At 42.0% G+C, this 18,276-nt stretch overlaps 1 protein-coding gene across 2 annotated transcripts in view; it reads right to left on the reverse strand.

Annotated features, from left to right (window-relative positions):
• The window catches only part of VCL (vinculin), a 117,741-nt gene extending 104,689 nt beyond the window's left edge, over positions 1-13,052 (reverse strand). The window contains exon 1 of one of the 2 annotated variants that reach the window (XM_008578445.1): positions 12,770-13,052. In XM_008578445.1, coding sequence (XP_008576667.1) covers positions 12,770-12,937 — 168 coding nt within the window. In that variant the 5' untranslated portion in view covers positions 12,938-13,052. The remainder of the gene's footprint in view (positions 1-12,769) is intronic. The other variant, XM_008578444.1, reaches the window with a different exon arrangement.
• Between the last annotated feature and the right edge of the window lie 5,224 nt (positions 13,053-18,276).

The raw sequence follows: 18,276 nt of genomic DNA on the forward strand, positions 1-18,276 counted from the left end.
GGGGGGGGGGGGGGGGAATTGGGGCGGGGGGGGGGGGAGAGACACACTTTTTCCCTCACTATTGCTCCAAACAAGAGATACAATTAAAAATTTAAATGTTTGTCTTTAATCATGGGAAACTGGCAATCAAAGGTTCAGGCACCTAAAACTGTAAGTGATATTTTCCCCACAGTTGGTAAAACTGTATATTCTACAACATATGGAATTCTACTGAAAGCTTTCATTGGCATTTTGCCTTGTTGAGTAAAAGCTAGAAGCTATGCTTAGACATTTAAAAAGGAAATCAACACTGCCTTTTCATTAGATTAACATTTAAAATATGACTTAAAAATCATGGGGAAATACAGTAATGATAATATCTAACACTCGCTGAGCTCTTAACTATGTGTCAGGAATAGTTCTAAACATTTTTTTTTTTTTTTTTTTTTTAAAAATGACCGGTACGGGGATCCTAACCCTTGACTTGGTGTTGTCAGCACCACGCTCACCCAGTGAGCTAACCGGCCATCCCTATGTGGGAGCCGAACACTTGGCCTTGGTGTTATCAGCACCGCACTCTCCCGAGTGAGCCACAGGGCCGGCCCCTAAACATTTTAATGAACTTTAATCCTCATAATAACACTACGAGTCAGGTACTATCTTTAGTTTTGTTTTATCGAGGAGGACTATAAGAAAATAGAGATTAATTAATTTCCCAAATGTTACCTCTCTCAAAGGTGAGATTTGAACCCAAGAAGTTTAACTCTCTTTTTTCTTTTTTTTTCTTTTTTTTTTTTTTTTGGTGGCTGGCTGGTAAGGGGATCCCAACCCTTGACCTTGGTAATATAACACAGTGCTCTACCCAGCTGAGTTAACCAGCCATCCAAGAAGTAGAACTCTTAACCATTACACTCTACTGCCTCCTAAGACTCTTGTCATGTTTCTACGCTGATTTACCTACTACCTAAATCTCAAGTCTGACTTTGGTATTTGCTAACCCATACTAGATGCATTTTGCCAAATTTGGCTATTCTGTTCATTTACAAAAAGACCAAAACTAACAGAGAATTTTTCTTTTTATTTACACTTACATATTCTGCATAATCCTGCTTTGGGCCATGCAGGATTATCCCCACCTGCTCCTCAGGACTCTGTCCCTGGAATTTATTCATAAAACATGAAAGGGATGTTCCTATTGCATGCAATGCCCGTACTACACAATGAGCTACTTTCCTAACTGGCAGTTAGATTTCACCAAGATTCACCTACAGCATGATATATATTTTTCCAAAAAAGCTTAAAACCATTTTTGGCAGGGAAGCAGCAAATGGTATTCCCATTTGTTCATTCAACAAATATTTCTCAAGACACTACTGTGTACTAAGCACTATGATGGGTGCTAAAAACAGGTATGAACACCACAGAGCCAACATTTGCCCCTGGGGCTCCAGCTGGAAGAAAGATGTTAAACAAGTAATAGCCACACAAATAATTAACTACAACTGTGATAAGCATAATAAAGAAAAAATATAGAAAGCATATGATAGAGGGACCTAAACTAGTATAGAGGTACTCAGGGAAAGCATCCCTAAAAAATGGACAGTTAATATGGAACCCGAGGATTTAGAAATTATCCAGGTTGAGAAGTACAGAGGAGTAGTTCAGACAGAAGGAACAACACACAAGAAGGCCCAAAAGAAGCGCTGTGCTTTGGAGGAAATGCAAACCTGAGGTACCACAAGCTGAGGCCGATGCTCAAAGGTCTTTTCCTAACAATGCGGCCCATCACCTGCTCACTCCTGTCTCTGCTGCTGGCCCACTATGTGTTTGTCACTTTTCCCCACATTGCTACCACTTCACATTTTCCCCATGACTCCAGAGAATAAAAACCAATGTATCTGCAGTACTAACAAACAACCCTTTAAGAGGAATAATTTCAATTCTGCAACAATTTCATTGGTGGAGAGAATGTAGATAGATAAGTCTTTTATCAGATTATTAATTTCATCTGTATTTTAAACAATTTGAGGCCAGAGACCATATTTTACATATCCTAATATCATTCACAGCACCTGGCAATGTGCATAGGTAGAGTCTGATAAATAATTTTGCTATCTGGGGAGAACTGTAGCATGAGAAATTTAAGTGTTGCTGGTCTAGACTTTTTTCTATGTAAGATTTACTAGCCCATTCATACATCCTTATCTACTTTAATTGCATGAATAAAAACATGTGGTCCAACTGGCAGATAAAAGATGAGCCAGTCTTCCAGAGATGAGGAGGGGCTGGAAACATAGGGAAGCTACACAATAGAGGTCCCGCAACTCTCCACTCTAAGGGCAAACGTGCCATTTCTCTTTCTTCACAGAAAGCTTACTCGTGGGAATAACTTAAGCTTATTTCAAAAAAAGGAATGACTCTGACTTGGATTGTGGCCAGCTGTGGTAAGAACTGCAGTGAAATTCAGCCACTTTCCCCGTAAAAGTCATTCAACAGGAAATTTTATCAATAGGAAATTCTTTTTTTTTCCTTTTTGTCTTTTTTTTTACTGACCGGTAACAGGATCGCAACCCTTGGTGTAGCGCCCGTACCGGGGACCGGAAACGGGATCGCAACCCTCGGTGTTGCGCCCGCACCGCACTCAGCCAGTGAGCGGGAACAGCGCCTGTACCGGGGACCGGAAACGGGATCGCAACCCTCGGTGTTGCGCCCGCACCGCACTCAGCCAGTGAGCGGGAACTGGTCTCCACATGGGATCCGAACCCTCAGCGGGATAAAGGCGCACTCTCCACGCACTCAGCCAGTGAGCGGGAACTGGTCTCCACATGGGATCCGAACCCTCAGCGGGAGAAAGGCGCACTCTCCAGCGTGCCACTGGGCCGGCCCTCAATAGGAAATTCTTGAAGAGCCAAAGACTATTTTCTATTATATCTATTATAACTTAACGATATTTGTAAAATATTTTTAGTTCTGAGATTCACCACCTCTCATCCTCTATGCATACACACACACTCCCCACAGTCATACCAGTCCAATGAGCTAACTTCTAATAGAAATGACATAGAACTTTTTGAAATCTAAAAATCCAAAAATGTAACCAACATAATATGTCATTTATGAACCTTGTTTCTCTTTGTGAATATGTAGGCATTGGGTATATATACAGCAACATTTGAGGGCAGGAAAAGAGAATCACCATGCCTGCCAATGGAGGCGAGAGAGAGTAAGCTATCCTCATCATCATGAAATAACCTAAAATGACTAGCTGGTATACCAAGTATCAAAGCACAACACATACTATTGAGGGACTACCATGAGCAGGGGACTATGATAAGCACAGTACCAGGAAAATCGAGAATATAACCCAGTCCTTACCTTCAAGAAACCAACAGACTAAAGGGAGACACCCTAAGAGAGCAGAGAGTGAGGGGGAAGAAAAAGTGCTATCAAACCGATCCTCCAAGGATTCATGACCCAGTGTATGAGGACACGAAATCTATGAGGTCTTTACCAAGAGACTGGAAAGAAGACAATGAATCCCCAATTTCCTATGTCTAATTATACAAATCTCTTTTACCTAATACTCTTACCACACTCTATCTTTTGTCTGCAAGCAATGCACATACTTAAACGAATTTAATCAATGGTTATTTGACCTCCATGTCTTAACGAATATGTCAAGACCAGAAGTTCTTTCAGGATCTAGCCCATCATTTTGAAGTTATTTCATTCTACATGTACTGAAACAGCAGTTAACTCACCAGAGCACAGCTCCCTAAACAGCATGTGACAGAGAAAGTCTTGGAGTGTTGTAAAACACTGGGTTTTCTCACTTTTCTTTGCAAATTCATGAGCAGGAAAGTGAATTAGAGGTGGGTTTTTTGGGCCGGCCCGGTGGCGCACTGCTACAGTGCGCCGCTTGGGAGAGCGGCGGCGCTCCCGCCGAGGATTCGGATCCCACATACAGACCGGTTCCTGCTCACTGGCTGAGCGAGGTGCGGGAGCAACACCGAGGGTTGCGATCCCGTTGCCAGTCCCGGTCCAGTACGGGCGCGACACTGAGGGTTGCGATCCGTTGCCGGACACACACACACAAAAAATAAATAATAAGTCTTGATATCCCAAGGTCCCCCAACTCTTTTCTTTTTCAAGATTATTTTAGCTGTTCTTGGTATTTTGTATTTTCATCTATCTTTTAGAATTAGCTTATCAATTTACACATATATCCCTGCTGGCATTTTGATTGGGATTGTACTGTACCTGCAGATTAATTTTGGAAGAATTTACATCTTTTTAATATTGAGTCCTTTAACTAAAAAACAAGAGCTATCCTGCCATTTTAAAGGTCTTCTTTAATGTCTCTTAATATTGCATAGTATTCTGTGTAGAAGATGCATTTTTTTTTTGATAGATTTAGTTTCCTGCTGCTACTGTAAATGGTTTCACTCAAAAGTTTTCATTTTTAAATTGTTGCTGGTACATAAAAATGGATTTTTAATACTGACCTTATATCTAGCAACTTTGCTAAATTTATATTCTAATAGTCTTTCAGATACTGTTTTAAAAAAAAGAGGTGGGTTTTTTGTTTGTTTTTGGTTATTTTAATGGTGAAAGGGATAAGAGCCGGTGCATCTATACACAGTAAAATTTGTATTTACATCCAGGGAAACACAAATTGGATTGGAGTAGAGAGAAAAGGTAACCAAGAGAGAGTGAAAGACAAATCAAGTGCAGATAGACCGAAAAAGGCTGAGAAACACTGAGAGAAGACAGTCACTAAAGATAGATTTTCTAAATTTTCAACAATGAAAATGTAATACTTTTGTAACAAGAAAAATTTTATTTTTCAAAGACTACATGAAGACTCAGCATGACAAAAATGATCACTATAGTAATATTTTTAGTTATATAGAACAGTAAAATACTTTAATTATGATGATAAAAATGCAAATGAACAGGGCCAGCCTGTTAGCTCAGTAGGTTAGAGCACAGCTTTATAACACCAAGGTCACAGGTTCAGATCCCCGTTTTGGCCAGCTGCCGAAAAAGAAAAAACAAACAAACAAACGAACAAAATTCTCTACTTATATCTCAACTTCCTTCCCTACAGACCTTTTTGTAACCTGTTAAGAATAAAAAGGTAAGACAGCTTTCCTCTCCATTAACTACTCCCAGTGGAAATAGAATGGGTATTAAAATGTCCGTGGGGTGGGGGTGGGGGCCGAAGCAACAGCCACCTAGATAATTTGAAACTTATGCTATCTGAACTCATGTGGCCCAATATATCCAAACACATATTGCAAGAATTCTACAGATCCAGGTTACAAGAAATAGAAAGACAGATGAATGTTTCTAGTGGGATGTCTCTCCTCCAGCATATCAGCTTTCTTCTTTTGGTGTTTCACAGTCTTATTACAGCCTTGAACTTTCCTTCTAAAAGCTCACTCTGAAGGATTTATACTATATAGCACTGAAGGTTGTTAAAAATGCCAAGGCAAAAGTTCATTTTCTTCTAGTCCTGTCTATACAGGCAGGTTTAAGGGCAGACCTGCCTGAAAGCAACAAGAACTGATTGAATGATCCTTCCTCATCAAGAGTTCTGAGCACAGAGCATTATTCCAGAGAGTAACCTCCAGAGAGAAATCAGCTAAGCTCTGATATTTATTTGCTCACTAAGGACCGCTACTTTCTTTGATACTGTCCTAATGCTGGTTTATTATGGAAAAACATACCCCACTGTCATGACCATGACATAAGGTTTAATGAAAAGGTTGGGCCCAAATCAGCCAGAAAGCGAAAAAGCAGCAGATCAACTGTATAATATCTTGCCAAATGGTTCAAGGAAATAAAGATCCTTTAATGAGGAATTCATGACTCACAGTATGAGACTACATTGTAACCATAAGGGTTCCAAATAATATATCAACACCTGGTCTAAATCACTAAATTTTAAAAAGACACTCCCAAAAAGAGAATGCAAAATCCCAATACCACTTTCAGATAGGAGGCAACATATTCTCATGTAATGAATTCAGTTAAGTGGCCTGCATAGTTGAAATGACTCTGAAACAGAGAAACCACAACCCAAAATAGCCTGAACACTTTTGTTATCTCAAAAAATGGGCATTTAGCCATTCATTCTTTCCTCTTAGCATATATTCTACTTGTTTCAGTCAAAGCCCATTATAAATTTGATGAGACGGTTCAAATTTGGTTGTACTAGATGTCTGAAAGCTGGAGATGGGAAACACTGGTTGTAAATAATTCCTATTGCAATATTTTATGCATAAAAAATGAATGCTATACATATGTTCATTTACTTAAAATTTTATACTGCACAACTATGACCAGAACAGACATGGTTCTTGCCACTGAGGAACCTACAATCTAGCGGAGAAACACTGAACAAATATGGTGTCATAACAGAACATATATATGCTATACTGAATTGTAGGCTGTGGATAATGAGGATATTCCATCCTACCCTCTTCTTAAGCATGCAGTGAAAGACCAGGAAATTGTCAGAAGGCTTTTAAAATGACGGATGACCCTCTCAGTTGTGGTATATATATATATAAGCATTTTATAACTTATAAATGACCACCAATTAAATATGTATATAAAATGGCCAGGCTACTTCATTTTAAAACAACTATACAAGAAGTATGAAAACTCAAATGAGTCCTGTCCCCATAAACATAGTTGCCTTAATGCTGTCCTTACCCAGGACTATAACAGGAGGACCCAACCTAAGCTACTGTTATTGATACCATAGGTACTTATGCTCTAAACTTTACTTTGTCCATTTAGAATTATACCAGTGCTAGGGCCGGCCCATGGCTAACTTGGGAGAGTGTGGTGCTGATAACACCAAGGCCACAGGTTCAGATCCCTATATGGGCATGGCCGGTTAGCTCACTTGGGAGAGTGTGGTGCTGATAACACCAAGTTAAGAGTTAAGATCCCCTTACAGGTCATCTTTAAAAAAAAAAAAAATAGAATTATACCAGTGCCATTTATAAAACAGCTTTAGAAAAGCCCAACTTTCAACTGTGTAGATATAAAAAACATTTACATTGGGGCTCCATTAAAATTATAAACACACAGTTGTAGAAACATACAATCTTCAAAAATCGTCTATTCTCTCAGCCACACGAATAAAGGTTAAATATCAACGAAATGAAGTTCACATCTGTCTTATTCATATATCTCTCTTGATCTGGGGACAAAGTTTTTCAAATGAAACTACATGATTCCACAAAGAATCTACAAATTTACTTTAAATACTATTTAGTTCTAATAGGCATCAAGCTAAGCAGTCACATATACTATAAAAAGGCTTTATCTGTTTTCAGGCATAAATACTTTAGTGCTAACTAGAATCTACTCTTATTTCTCAAAGAAAAAAGAAAGAAATGCTGTGAAATTGAGTGTGGCTACAAAACAGAAGAAGCCTACCTACACGTCATTCTCACACAAGCCCTTCATACAGGATAGGCCAAAACTAGGCTCTAAACAGATACTGTTGCCGGGCCCAGAACAAATGGAAACTCGGTGACTAATAGCATTCTTGCTGTTTCTGATTCTAGGTGGAAAACCTCCACTGATATTTAACAACTCTGCTCTAAGTGGACGTGGAAAGGTGGAGTGAAAAAAGCAGAGGATCTGGAATAAGAAAACCAGAGTTTGAGTCCAAGCTAACTAGCTGCACCACTGTGGACAGGTTACTTCATTTCTCTGAACTACAGTACCCTGGTCTGTACAATGGGGACCACATCGATACCTACCCACAGGAGTGCAATGAGATTATAAATAGGAAAGTATTTTATGAATACTTTCATAAAAAGATTATACAAATGTTCTTATTATTTTATTAACTTTTTCCTTAATATAGAAATTATATGTTAATTTTTAAAACTGGAAAATACAGAAAAGTATTAAAAAGAAAAAAATTACCTACAGGCCTATCACCCAAACATGGTTGTTTATTTTAACTGAAACAAGTCCAATGCCAACCAAAAGAAATTAAAGCATAAGTAATTTCATATGTTAATACTGATATTTACAAGTGACAAAATTATTTGCTGATCTCTTTTTAAGAGCAGAGCAGCCTTTCCCATCGATCAGTTTAACATGAAGACAAAGCTGCTATTTGTCCCAGGGCTGATCCTGAGAGCATATGATATACGGGTGAGGCCCATAAAAGTCAAGGCCACAAAAACTCCCAAAATAAATATTTCATGAGCCCAAGGAGTAGTTACAATGCATGCCCTCAGATGCAATGGGAAAGGCAAAGTATCTGAAGTCCCATTAATAAGACTGCCATGACTGTAATGATCACAGACTGACAGATCGCTATGGGCCACTTCAATGGAAAAAAAGGAAAATTTATATACCATGCTACGAGATGGGCAGTTTAAGACTTCTGACCTTTTCACACTGCTTACTGAATCCCATCCTTCTCAGAATTTCTTGTGTCCCTCCTCTATTTTTCCATTCCCACCCTTCCCTTTCCTTCCTCCTCTCCCTTGTTTTATTACATTGGACTCACTCTCTGTGTTTAAAATGGCCTTATTCCATACAATGGAATATTATTCAGCAATAAAAAGGAATGAAATTCTGATACATGCTACACAATGGATGAACCTTGAAAACATTATGCTAAGTGAAAGAAGCCAGACACAAAAGACCACATATTGTATGATTCCATTTATATAAAATGTCCAGAATAGGCAAGTCCAGAGACAGAAAGTAGGTTGGTGGTTGCCAGGGGATGGGGACGGGGAGGACGAGAGGGGATGAATGACTGCTAACGGGTATGACGTTCATCTTAAGGGGTCAAAAACGTTCCAAGATTAGATTGCAGAGATGGCTGCACAACCCTGTCAATATACCAAAAAACATTAAATCGTACATTTTAAACGGGTGAATTGTATGGTATGTGAATTAAATCTCAACAAAGCTGTTACAAAAATGGTTCAGGATCCTGAGGACAAAAAAAGGATACGTAGATAAATATTCCTATCCTACACCTCCCTAAGCGTGGAGTAAAAGTGATTACTTAGTTGTGATACAGTATGTATGTAAAGTGACCAGACTACTTTGCTTAACAAATACACGTGAAATTATAAATCCAAATGAATCCTGGTGACAAAAAGGTAGTTAGTTACCTTAACAACGCCCTAAGTCAAAACTTGTTCCTTGGATTATTGAAAATCCTCCACCTTTGCTTGGGTAGTTACTTCCACTTATAATGCCTTTCTTATCACATCTTTAAAGGTTCAAATTCCACCTGTCTTTAAGGCCCAGCTCAAATGTTATATCCTCCATGAAACCTTCCCTGATGCTCCCACCAAAAGTAATCCCATCTTCCTCAGCAGTTCCATAGTACTTTATTTCCTCATTGTCTCTTAGGACTTTCAATCCAGTATCACACTTATTCTGCTCAGTATCATATTTATCGCTTTGACATTCAAAAGGGTCTCTATAAATACCTGTTTGATAGGTTAATGACTATACTCAACAATTGACAATTACACCTTCATCTAATAAATTTTAACTTTGGAAATACCCAAAAGTCATACAGTCTCCAGAATGGTAAGAAAAGTAGTTGGGCTCACGAATGCCTACTTCAATCAAAATGTACATTTTCTTGACCAAAATAAGACTAATTTGATATATGTACGTAAATAGTCCAAAAGAAATTTCCACAGAGAAGCACTGGAATAAGTATATAACCTCCCAAGGTAACTCCCAAGAAACACCCCGATTATATGAATTCCAGAACATTTGTTCAAAAATCAGTATCTTTATTTTATAGTACTACCATGTTTTTCCTAGCAAACTCAGAGTTCTATTATCAAGTTCTACCATTTCTTCTAATATATTTCGATTATATGAATTCCAGAACATTTGTTCAAAAATCAGTATCTTTATTTTATAGTACTACCATATGTTTTTCCTAGCAAACTCAGAGTTCTATTATCAAGTTCTACCATTTCTTCTAATATATTTCTGATTAATTCCTTCTCCATTTTCCCTGCCGCACCCAAAGATGAGGTCTTCATTTTCTTCATGACCGACCAGTTTTCAAATTCTCCTAATTTATGTCCTTTCCCATAGTTCCTGCTTTCCTTCAGCAATATTTACTGAGCCATCCTGTGTGCCAATGTTAAGGGTAGGAACCGGGGGGGCATATAACAAACATCAAATAAGGCCTGTTCTCCAGACACCATCCAGTTGGGAACTTGAGGCATATAAAGAATCCATATATTTAAGGGCCACGATTGGCACTGAGAATTGGCATATAACAAACATCAAATAAGGCCTGTTCTCCAGACACCATCCAGCTGGGAACTTGAGGCATATAAAGAATCCATATATTTAAGGGCCACGATTGGCACTGAGAATTGGAAGCAATGGGTAGGTCCTCAGAACAGGACACACACAGTCTCTTCCCACACCATTCTCATCCTCCCCCTCCCACTCTCTTTGTCATCTTATTAGATAAGGCTTTCTGTTTTACTGTCCATATGTCATGCACCAACTTCACCTCCAACTTCTCTCCAACTTGTCTCCTGAGCGGCCATCAAGACAATCTATTTGCTTAACCTGGAAGTGACTTACTCCAAGTACTTTTGTTCATGATTGATTATTTATCAGCACACTCCTCTCCCTTTTCTCTCTGCTAATTCATATCTACCACCAATCTCAAGTCCCTTCTTTCATATGTGTTGGGAAGAATGTAACTACAGGTGATTTTTTGCAGCTTATGACTGGCCGTATTTCTTTTGTATTTGTCTCACAGTATCTATCACAGTGTTTCCTAAGGGTGTATGTTACAATCACCTATGGAGCTTCTTAAAAACACAAAGGCCTTGATCCTACCCCTGGAGAGCTCCTCAGTAAGTCTAGGGTGAGAGCTGCACATCTTTCTTTCTGAAAAGCCACACTGGTGATTCTCATGCATGCTCCAAGCTGAGAACCATACTAACTTATTACAATGCTCTCTATACAACAGACATTCAATGCTTATTAATTCATGGCATGGAAGCTCATAAATAACTTTTCTCTAAATAGCCTAACCAGATATCAACCCCTTGACTACACTAGTTCTGTTCCAAGTGCAACATGTGGTTTTAAGATTTCATTTCCTGAAGTACTACACAGAGGGACAGTATTACCTTGTCTCTTTACATTGTTTCCTATTTGTTGAAAACCGGAGGCCTGGAATGCAGCCATGTTAGACAACACTACATAAGAATGTACTCTGGAGTTTTAGATTTAAATTAGTTATAAAAAGAACAAGAATAATGTAGAACCAGACATTTTAAATGAATACAGTATTCTTACTGAATAGATTCTTACTAAATCTGAACAGAAGGGAGATCAGGAATTTGGTCAGTGGTGTCTCCTGAACTTCTTTGAGACAGTCCAGGAGCCCCTAAGACTGAGGAAGACTTTCAGCTGCAGAAGTGCCTCTAAGTGCACTGAAGTGCTCTAATCAGATAAGCAACCCAAGCCCCACCCAGACCCACAGTTGCCTCCCAACCTCCCAGCTACCCTGACACACACTATTTACACAGCTCAGTGGGGAAGCAGTAAGAACTTTTTCCAAAGCTGTTCCTCACAGGCAGCGGCAGTCTGAGTCACCCCCCCAGGATGGGAAAGAAAAGTGTGACATGAACCAGGGGAGTGTTAGCAGACTGATCTCTGCACCTCTTCTCCCATTTCAGAAGTGGGCTCCGCCTTCCCCAGCAATCACCTCAGTTATGAGTCACAGCTGTGGGTTGAAGGGGTCTGCTGAGCCGCTCAGCCACGGGGAAAGTTGTGCATTGAGGAGGGGACGCCCCAGCCTTCTCTCCGGCAGGGGCCGCAGATCCCAGATTCCACAGGCCTCTCCCACCAGCTCCATCTTGCTTCCTGCCAGGAGGAAGGGCCAGGAGGCGGGCCCCCGAGTTGGAAAGGCCCCAGTGGGAGGAAGCCGTTTGACAGCAGGTAAAGCCGGGTGGAAATCTCCATAGGAGGGAATCAAATGAAAGGTAGCAGGGTTAAGCAGAAGGAAAAATGGGGCTCGTGGTCATGAATTACTGCATAAAGGTGCTTGAGAGGGCCAGAGGTGTGAGAAGTAAAACGCCCAGGACGGGAGGAGGAGGCGACAGAGAGAACAGTGGCCAGTTAAGACAAGTGGGTAAAAGGGCCAGATACAGGGAGTGCTGGGAGCGGGGGTTGTAGGGCATGTCTCAGGGTGAGGGGCAGAAGGATTAGAAAGGAAAACAACGTGGCTCAAATAGAATCCCTGGAAGGAAAGGAGAGCCGCCCCACCACACACACACACACACACACACACACACACACACACACACACACACACACAGGCAGATCTGCGAGGCCTAAAGAGGAGTCCACGGGAGGGACGACAGCCTGCGGAGGGGATGGGGCCAGCAGACATTCCAACAACTATCATTTATTAGGCGCCTACTATGGGCCATATGCTGCGCCAGACACTTTAAAAGAACGCCTCGCTGCATCTCAGCAAGCCCGCAAGGCAGGCTTTATTATGATTGTCCCCATTTTATAGATGGGGAAACTGAGGCCCTGAGAGGCTCACGGGCTTGTTCAAGGTCACAGAGCGGGGGAACCTGCGTTCGCACCCCCGGCTTCTGGCCCTAGAGCCCACGCGCAAAGCCACAGGCAGCGAGCCGGCGAAGGGGAGCCGCGACGCCGACCTGGACCCCGGGGACGTGTCCCGCCCCCGCTCCCGCTCCCGCCCCAGGCCCGGCGCGCTCACCCGGACAAGGTTGCTGACGGCCGCCTGCACGGCCGCCACGGGCGCGGTGAGGTCAGGGATGGCTTTGCCGTCCACCTCGCCCTCCTCGTGCATGATCACCAGGTGCGAGATCTGCTGCGCCACCGGCTCCAGGATGCTCTCGATCGTGCGCGTGTGAAACACCGGCATCGCGGCGGCGAGCGGGGCGGCGAACCGCGGGAGACAGCGAACTGGGACCGGGGGTCCGGGAAACAGCGGAGAGACCGACTCGGAGCAGCGACTACGGAGCCTGGGCTTCCCTCGGCGTAACCAGCCTCACGGGCGCCCCGCCCCCTCGCGTCCCGGCGCCCAATAGCAGCGCGGCTCAGACTGGGGCTGCCACTCCTATTGGTCCCGCTTCGAGATGCTCCGCCCCCGCCCCCGCGCCGCCAAAGCCCCGCCCCGCCCCATTCCCAAGGGAGGGGCCTGGGCTAGGGCTGCGCCGAGCGGATTGCCACCGGATTCCCGATCCCTAACGCCGGGCGCTCCTTATAAGGGCATGGTGGGAGCGGAGCGTGCAGCCGGAGCGGGCCGGCCCCGCCCCCCGGGGCAGCCTCCCGCCTCGGATCCGCAGTGCCCCGCCCCTCTGCAGAATCACCTCAGCGGGGCGGGGTCTCCCCACCTCAGGCGGCGCTAGAGTCTGACGAGACCGCGGGGCGTAGGTCTCCCCGCCCCCCTCAACTTTTCTCTTCTCAGAAGGCCCTCAAAATACACTCTCCATTTCCCCTAGTGATACATGGAAACACTTCTGGTAAAAGACTCAAGCAACCGAAATGCACTGAGAAACTAGAGCGTCCCATTCATTTTACACACGGACCCCACCCACCGCCCTCCTCAGAGACATTCGCTGTTAAGAGTTTGGGGCGCAGCTTTCTGGACCGTTGCCTATTCATTTACTCGTACATACATATTTTCTAAATAAATGAGATCAAACATTTTCCTGGAACTAGGTGTTTTTTCCCTTAATATTCCCTGGATATCTTTCATGGTTGGTAAATATAGGTCTAACCCCATTCTTTTTAATGACTGCATGGTATTCCATTTCACGAAATAAAACTACTTACTGGCCGTCCGTGGCTCACTCGGGAGAGTGCGGTGCTGATAACACCAAGGCCGCGGGTTCGGATCCTATATAGGGATGGCCGGTTAGCTCACTTGGGAGAGCGTGGTGCTGACAACACCAAGTCAAGGGTTGCGATCCCCTTACCAGTCATCTTTTTTTAAAAAAAAGAAATAAAACAATTTATATTTCCAAGTAATGGGCTTAGGTTGAATTTTGTTTTTCACTATTAAAAAACAATTTTGCTAGCTCAGGGGTAAGAACGCAGCCTTGTACCACCAAGGTCACAGGTTCAGATCACCGTACTGGCCAGCCACCAAAAAAAAAAAAAAAATTTTTTTTTTTGCATGAACATCATTGCCTCTGTGTTGTGCGCATTTATCTAGGGCAGATGCCTCCATGTGAAATGAAAATGCAAAAGTAGGTACATTTTGCATTTTGGTAGGTAAAGCCAAATTACTCAATCCCCTCACAGCACACTATGTATACGACATCTTCTGAATGTCTTCCTCTCTTCACACTCTTTTGCCCAAACTTCCTCATTCTGAGGTGAAACACTTGCACTAATGCCTTCCAGCAAAAGATCCCCAAATTAAATGAAAATATTTCCCAAAGGCTTACAGTTTGCAAGAGGCTACCTGTTGTCCTGTGCGATTTGTTTTTGTTTTTGTTTGTTTGTGTTTTGGGGGATGCTGTCCTGTCCTGTGCAATTTCTAAAGCTATTATTATCTGGTAGTATATTATAGCCCATTTTTCTGCTGCACTTGTTGCAAAATTCTAAACTTTTCTTTCTCATGATGTCTTCATTTTTTTAATTACAACTTCCATTTGTTTTATAGTCCGTGGGCTTCTATATCTTTCTATTTTAAGCTATGAGGTACAATGTGATGTTTTGATATATGCATACAATGTGGCATAATTAAATCAAGTTAATTAACATATCTATCATCTCATTTTGCTATCTTTTTTTACGCCCAGGCATTTGAAATTTACTGTTAGTTACTTTGAAATATATAATACATTGTATTTGACTATATTCACTCTGCTGTGCAATAGATATCAAAACCTATTCCTCCTATCTGAAATTTTGTACCCTTTGATCACAACTCCCCATTCCCTCCATTCCTGTCCTCTGCCCCCAGCTTCTGTAGCCACCATTCTGCTCTCTACCTCTTTGTCAGATTGCACATATAAGTGAAAGCATGCGGCATTTGTCTTCCTGTGCCTGGCTTATTTCACTTAGTATAATGTCCTTCAGCCTCGTCCATGTTGTTGCAAATGACAGGATTTCCCCCCTTTTCCAGGGTGAATAGTATCCCACTGTGTACACAGTGGGCCTTCCCTGTCCGCGGGTTTCACATCCATGGATTCAACTACCCGCAGATCAAAACGTTTTTTTTAAATTGCGTCTGTGTTGAACGTGTACAGACTTTTTATTCTCGTCATTATTCCCTAAACAATACATCAACTATTTACACAGCATTTATATAGTATGAGGTATTATAAGTAATCTAGAGGCGATTTACAGTATACGGGAGGATATGCATAGTTACATGCAAATACTACACCATTTTATATCAGGGACTTTAGCATCTGAGGATTTTTGTATCCATAGGAGGTCCTGGAACCAATGCCCCACAGATACCAAGGGATAACTGAATGCCTCTTTCTGTTTGTTTGTTTTGGCGTCTGGCTGGTAGGGGGATCTGAATCCTGGACCGTGGCGTTATATGCTCCAACCAACTGAGCTAACTGGCCAGCCCCCATGACCGACTCTTAATTACTAAACAGTTCTCTAGGAACTCCCCTTCCTTATGGAGCCTCTCATCAAAGCTAAAAACTTTTGTCTGATTGTACCAAAGCTGTTTTCTCTGCCCATGGCTTTGTGTTAATAATAGTAGTATTTGGATGATAGAACTATATATGATTTCTTTTTTTTGTAATCCCTAGTTTGTCTCCCCTTTACTGATTTATACTTAATGTGAAGTTTAGCATGTTCTTCTGTCCTATGTATTTCCTGAAAATTGCTAGAAAGATTCACAGGCTTGATCATGTAACAGTCTTCTAACATACCATCCCTGCCTCCATTTTTTTTTTTTTTTTTTTTTTTTTTTTTTAAAAGCTTTCTTGGCACCCATTAACACATGTCAGTGCCAATGCCCTCCACAATCTGGGCCCAGACCAACCTCACTGCCCTCTGCTTCTCCACCCAGGCCCACAGACCAGTGGGTTAAACAGCACAAAGAGCACAAACTTGGAGTCATCCAGAGCTCAAGCTGTAATCCCAGCTTTACAACGTGGTTGAGATATAACTCTGGAAAGTGGCTTTTCTTCTCTCTGCCTGAATTTCTTTCTTTATAAAAGAGGGATAATACCACCTTCATAGAGCTGATGTAAGGATTGGTAAATGAATTTATGTAAAGCATTGGGCCGGCCCGGTGGTGCACTGGATAAGTGCGCCGCTTGGGAAGTGCGGTGGCGCTCCCGCCCGAGGGTTCGGATCCCACATACAGACCGGTTCCCGCTCACTGGCTGAGCGAGGCGCGGGGGCAACACTGAGGGTTGCGATCCGTTGCCGGACACGGAAAAAGACAAAAGACAAAAAATAAATAAATAAATAAATAATAAAAAATAAATAAAGCATCCAGGAGATCCTCAGTAAAAGGGAACCATTATTATTACTGGAGCAGTGACAGACAGTAAATTAATTTATGTAAAGCATCCAGGAGATCCTCAGTAAAAGGGAACCATTATTATTACTGGAGCAGTGACAGACAGACATATTCAGTGTCTCCAAAAATCCCTGGTAGAGTTTCACTTTTGAGGTTTATCCATATTTCTTTCCCACCTACAAAGCTCTCTGTGCTTGTCTAAGTCATACCTTTGGTGGTAGGCAGAATTCTAAGATGTCCCCCTCCAAGATTTCCCACCCCTGGTGTACATACTCTTCATAATCCCCAGAACTGTGAATATAATGGAGTCTGCTTATGTGAGTAGATTATGCAGGTGGACTTGACCTAACAACATGAGCTTTTTTAAAGCAGAGAGTTTTCTCCAGCTGGTCACAGCAGCTGCTTAAGTCAAAAATTAAAAGCACAAGAAGGATTTGATGAGCTGTTGCTGGATTAAACATTCAGGAGGCTATGTGTCAAGGAACGTGGGCAGCCCCTAGGAGCTGAGAGAGGCCCCTGGCTGACAGCCAGCAAGGAAACAGGGACCTCGGTCCCACAGCTGCAAGAAACTGAATTCTGCCAACAAGAATGATCTTGGAAACAGATTTTTCCCCAGAGCCTCCAGATGAGAACTCAGTCCAGCAGACACCTTGATTTCAACCTTGTGATACTGAGTGGAGAAACTAGCCATGCAGTACAATTGTGAGATAATAGATGAGTGCTGTTTAAAACCACTAAGTTTGTGGTAATTTGTTACATAGCAGCAGGACACTAATACCCCTACCTTCAAGGCCCACTTCTTCTAGTCCTTTCTTTATGATTTCCCACTACAAGGCCCTGGCATGAGCTGTTTGTACTAATCCTTCCTCATTCATAGCACTTATCACAATTGTCCTTTAATTACATGATTATTTTACATTTCTCTCCTCTGCCTATGACAGAGACTGCTAGATGTCCTCCGACATCTGTTCTGCACTTCCTCCACAGTAATAGAACCCAGATTTATAGCTGGACAGAGCCACATGGTTCTAATTTGACATTTGGCAAATTATAAAGCTTCAGTTTTCTCATCTCTAAAATTGGGATTATAAAGTTTTTGATCTTGAAAGCATATAGTAAGGGCTCAAAAAACATTACCAGAAAGAGAGGTCAATTCATAGCATGCACTAGACTCAGGAACTATCATGAAGCCAAGTTGAAAATAGTGGTAAAAACTGCGTGGTACTCAAATTCCAAGCAGGAGGAGATCACCATGGGCCTGAGGATAAGAAAGAGGGTATGGGGCAGTGGAACTAAATCTGCCCTCCTTATAAAAGAAGGCAGATTGGTTAGGCAGGCAAGAGGGCAGCCATTCCGGAGTGAGCAAGACTGGGAGGTGGGCGCATGTTCCAGGTCAGTGATTGGATTAGTCAGACTGAAGAGAATGTTCATGCAATTCAAAGATAAAGATGAAAAGGTAAATTACTACAAGATTATAACCTACAGAGGTTAGGGACTGTGTGACATTTGCTTTTGGTTGTGGCTAGCTCAACATTACTCTTTACCATATAATTAGTTGGAAGCCCACTAATGATAAGGAGCATTGTAAGATATGTAAGAATTTAGCATTTCTAAATTAGAAATAATTAGGAGAGAGTTTTTGATAGTAGAAATTATATTACACACTATTCCATGACTTGGAAAACTTTCAATTGTTTTAAGGCCATAGCAATTCTCTGAGGTAGGTGGAAAACAGGAAGTACAGCTCTCTTTCACAT

Source organism: Galeopterus variegatus, unplaced genomic scaffold, assembly GCF_000696425.1.
Source record: "Galeopterus variegatus unplaced genomic scaffold, G_variegatus-3.0.2 Scaffold1689, whole genome shotgun sequence".
Taxonomy (NCBI): Eukaryota; Metazoa; Chordata; class Mammalia; order Dermoptera; family Cynocephalidae; genus Galeopterus; species Galeopterus variegatus.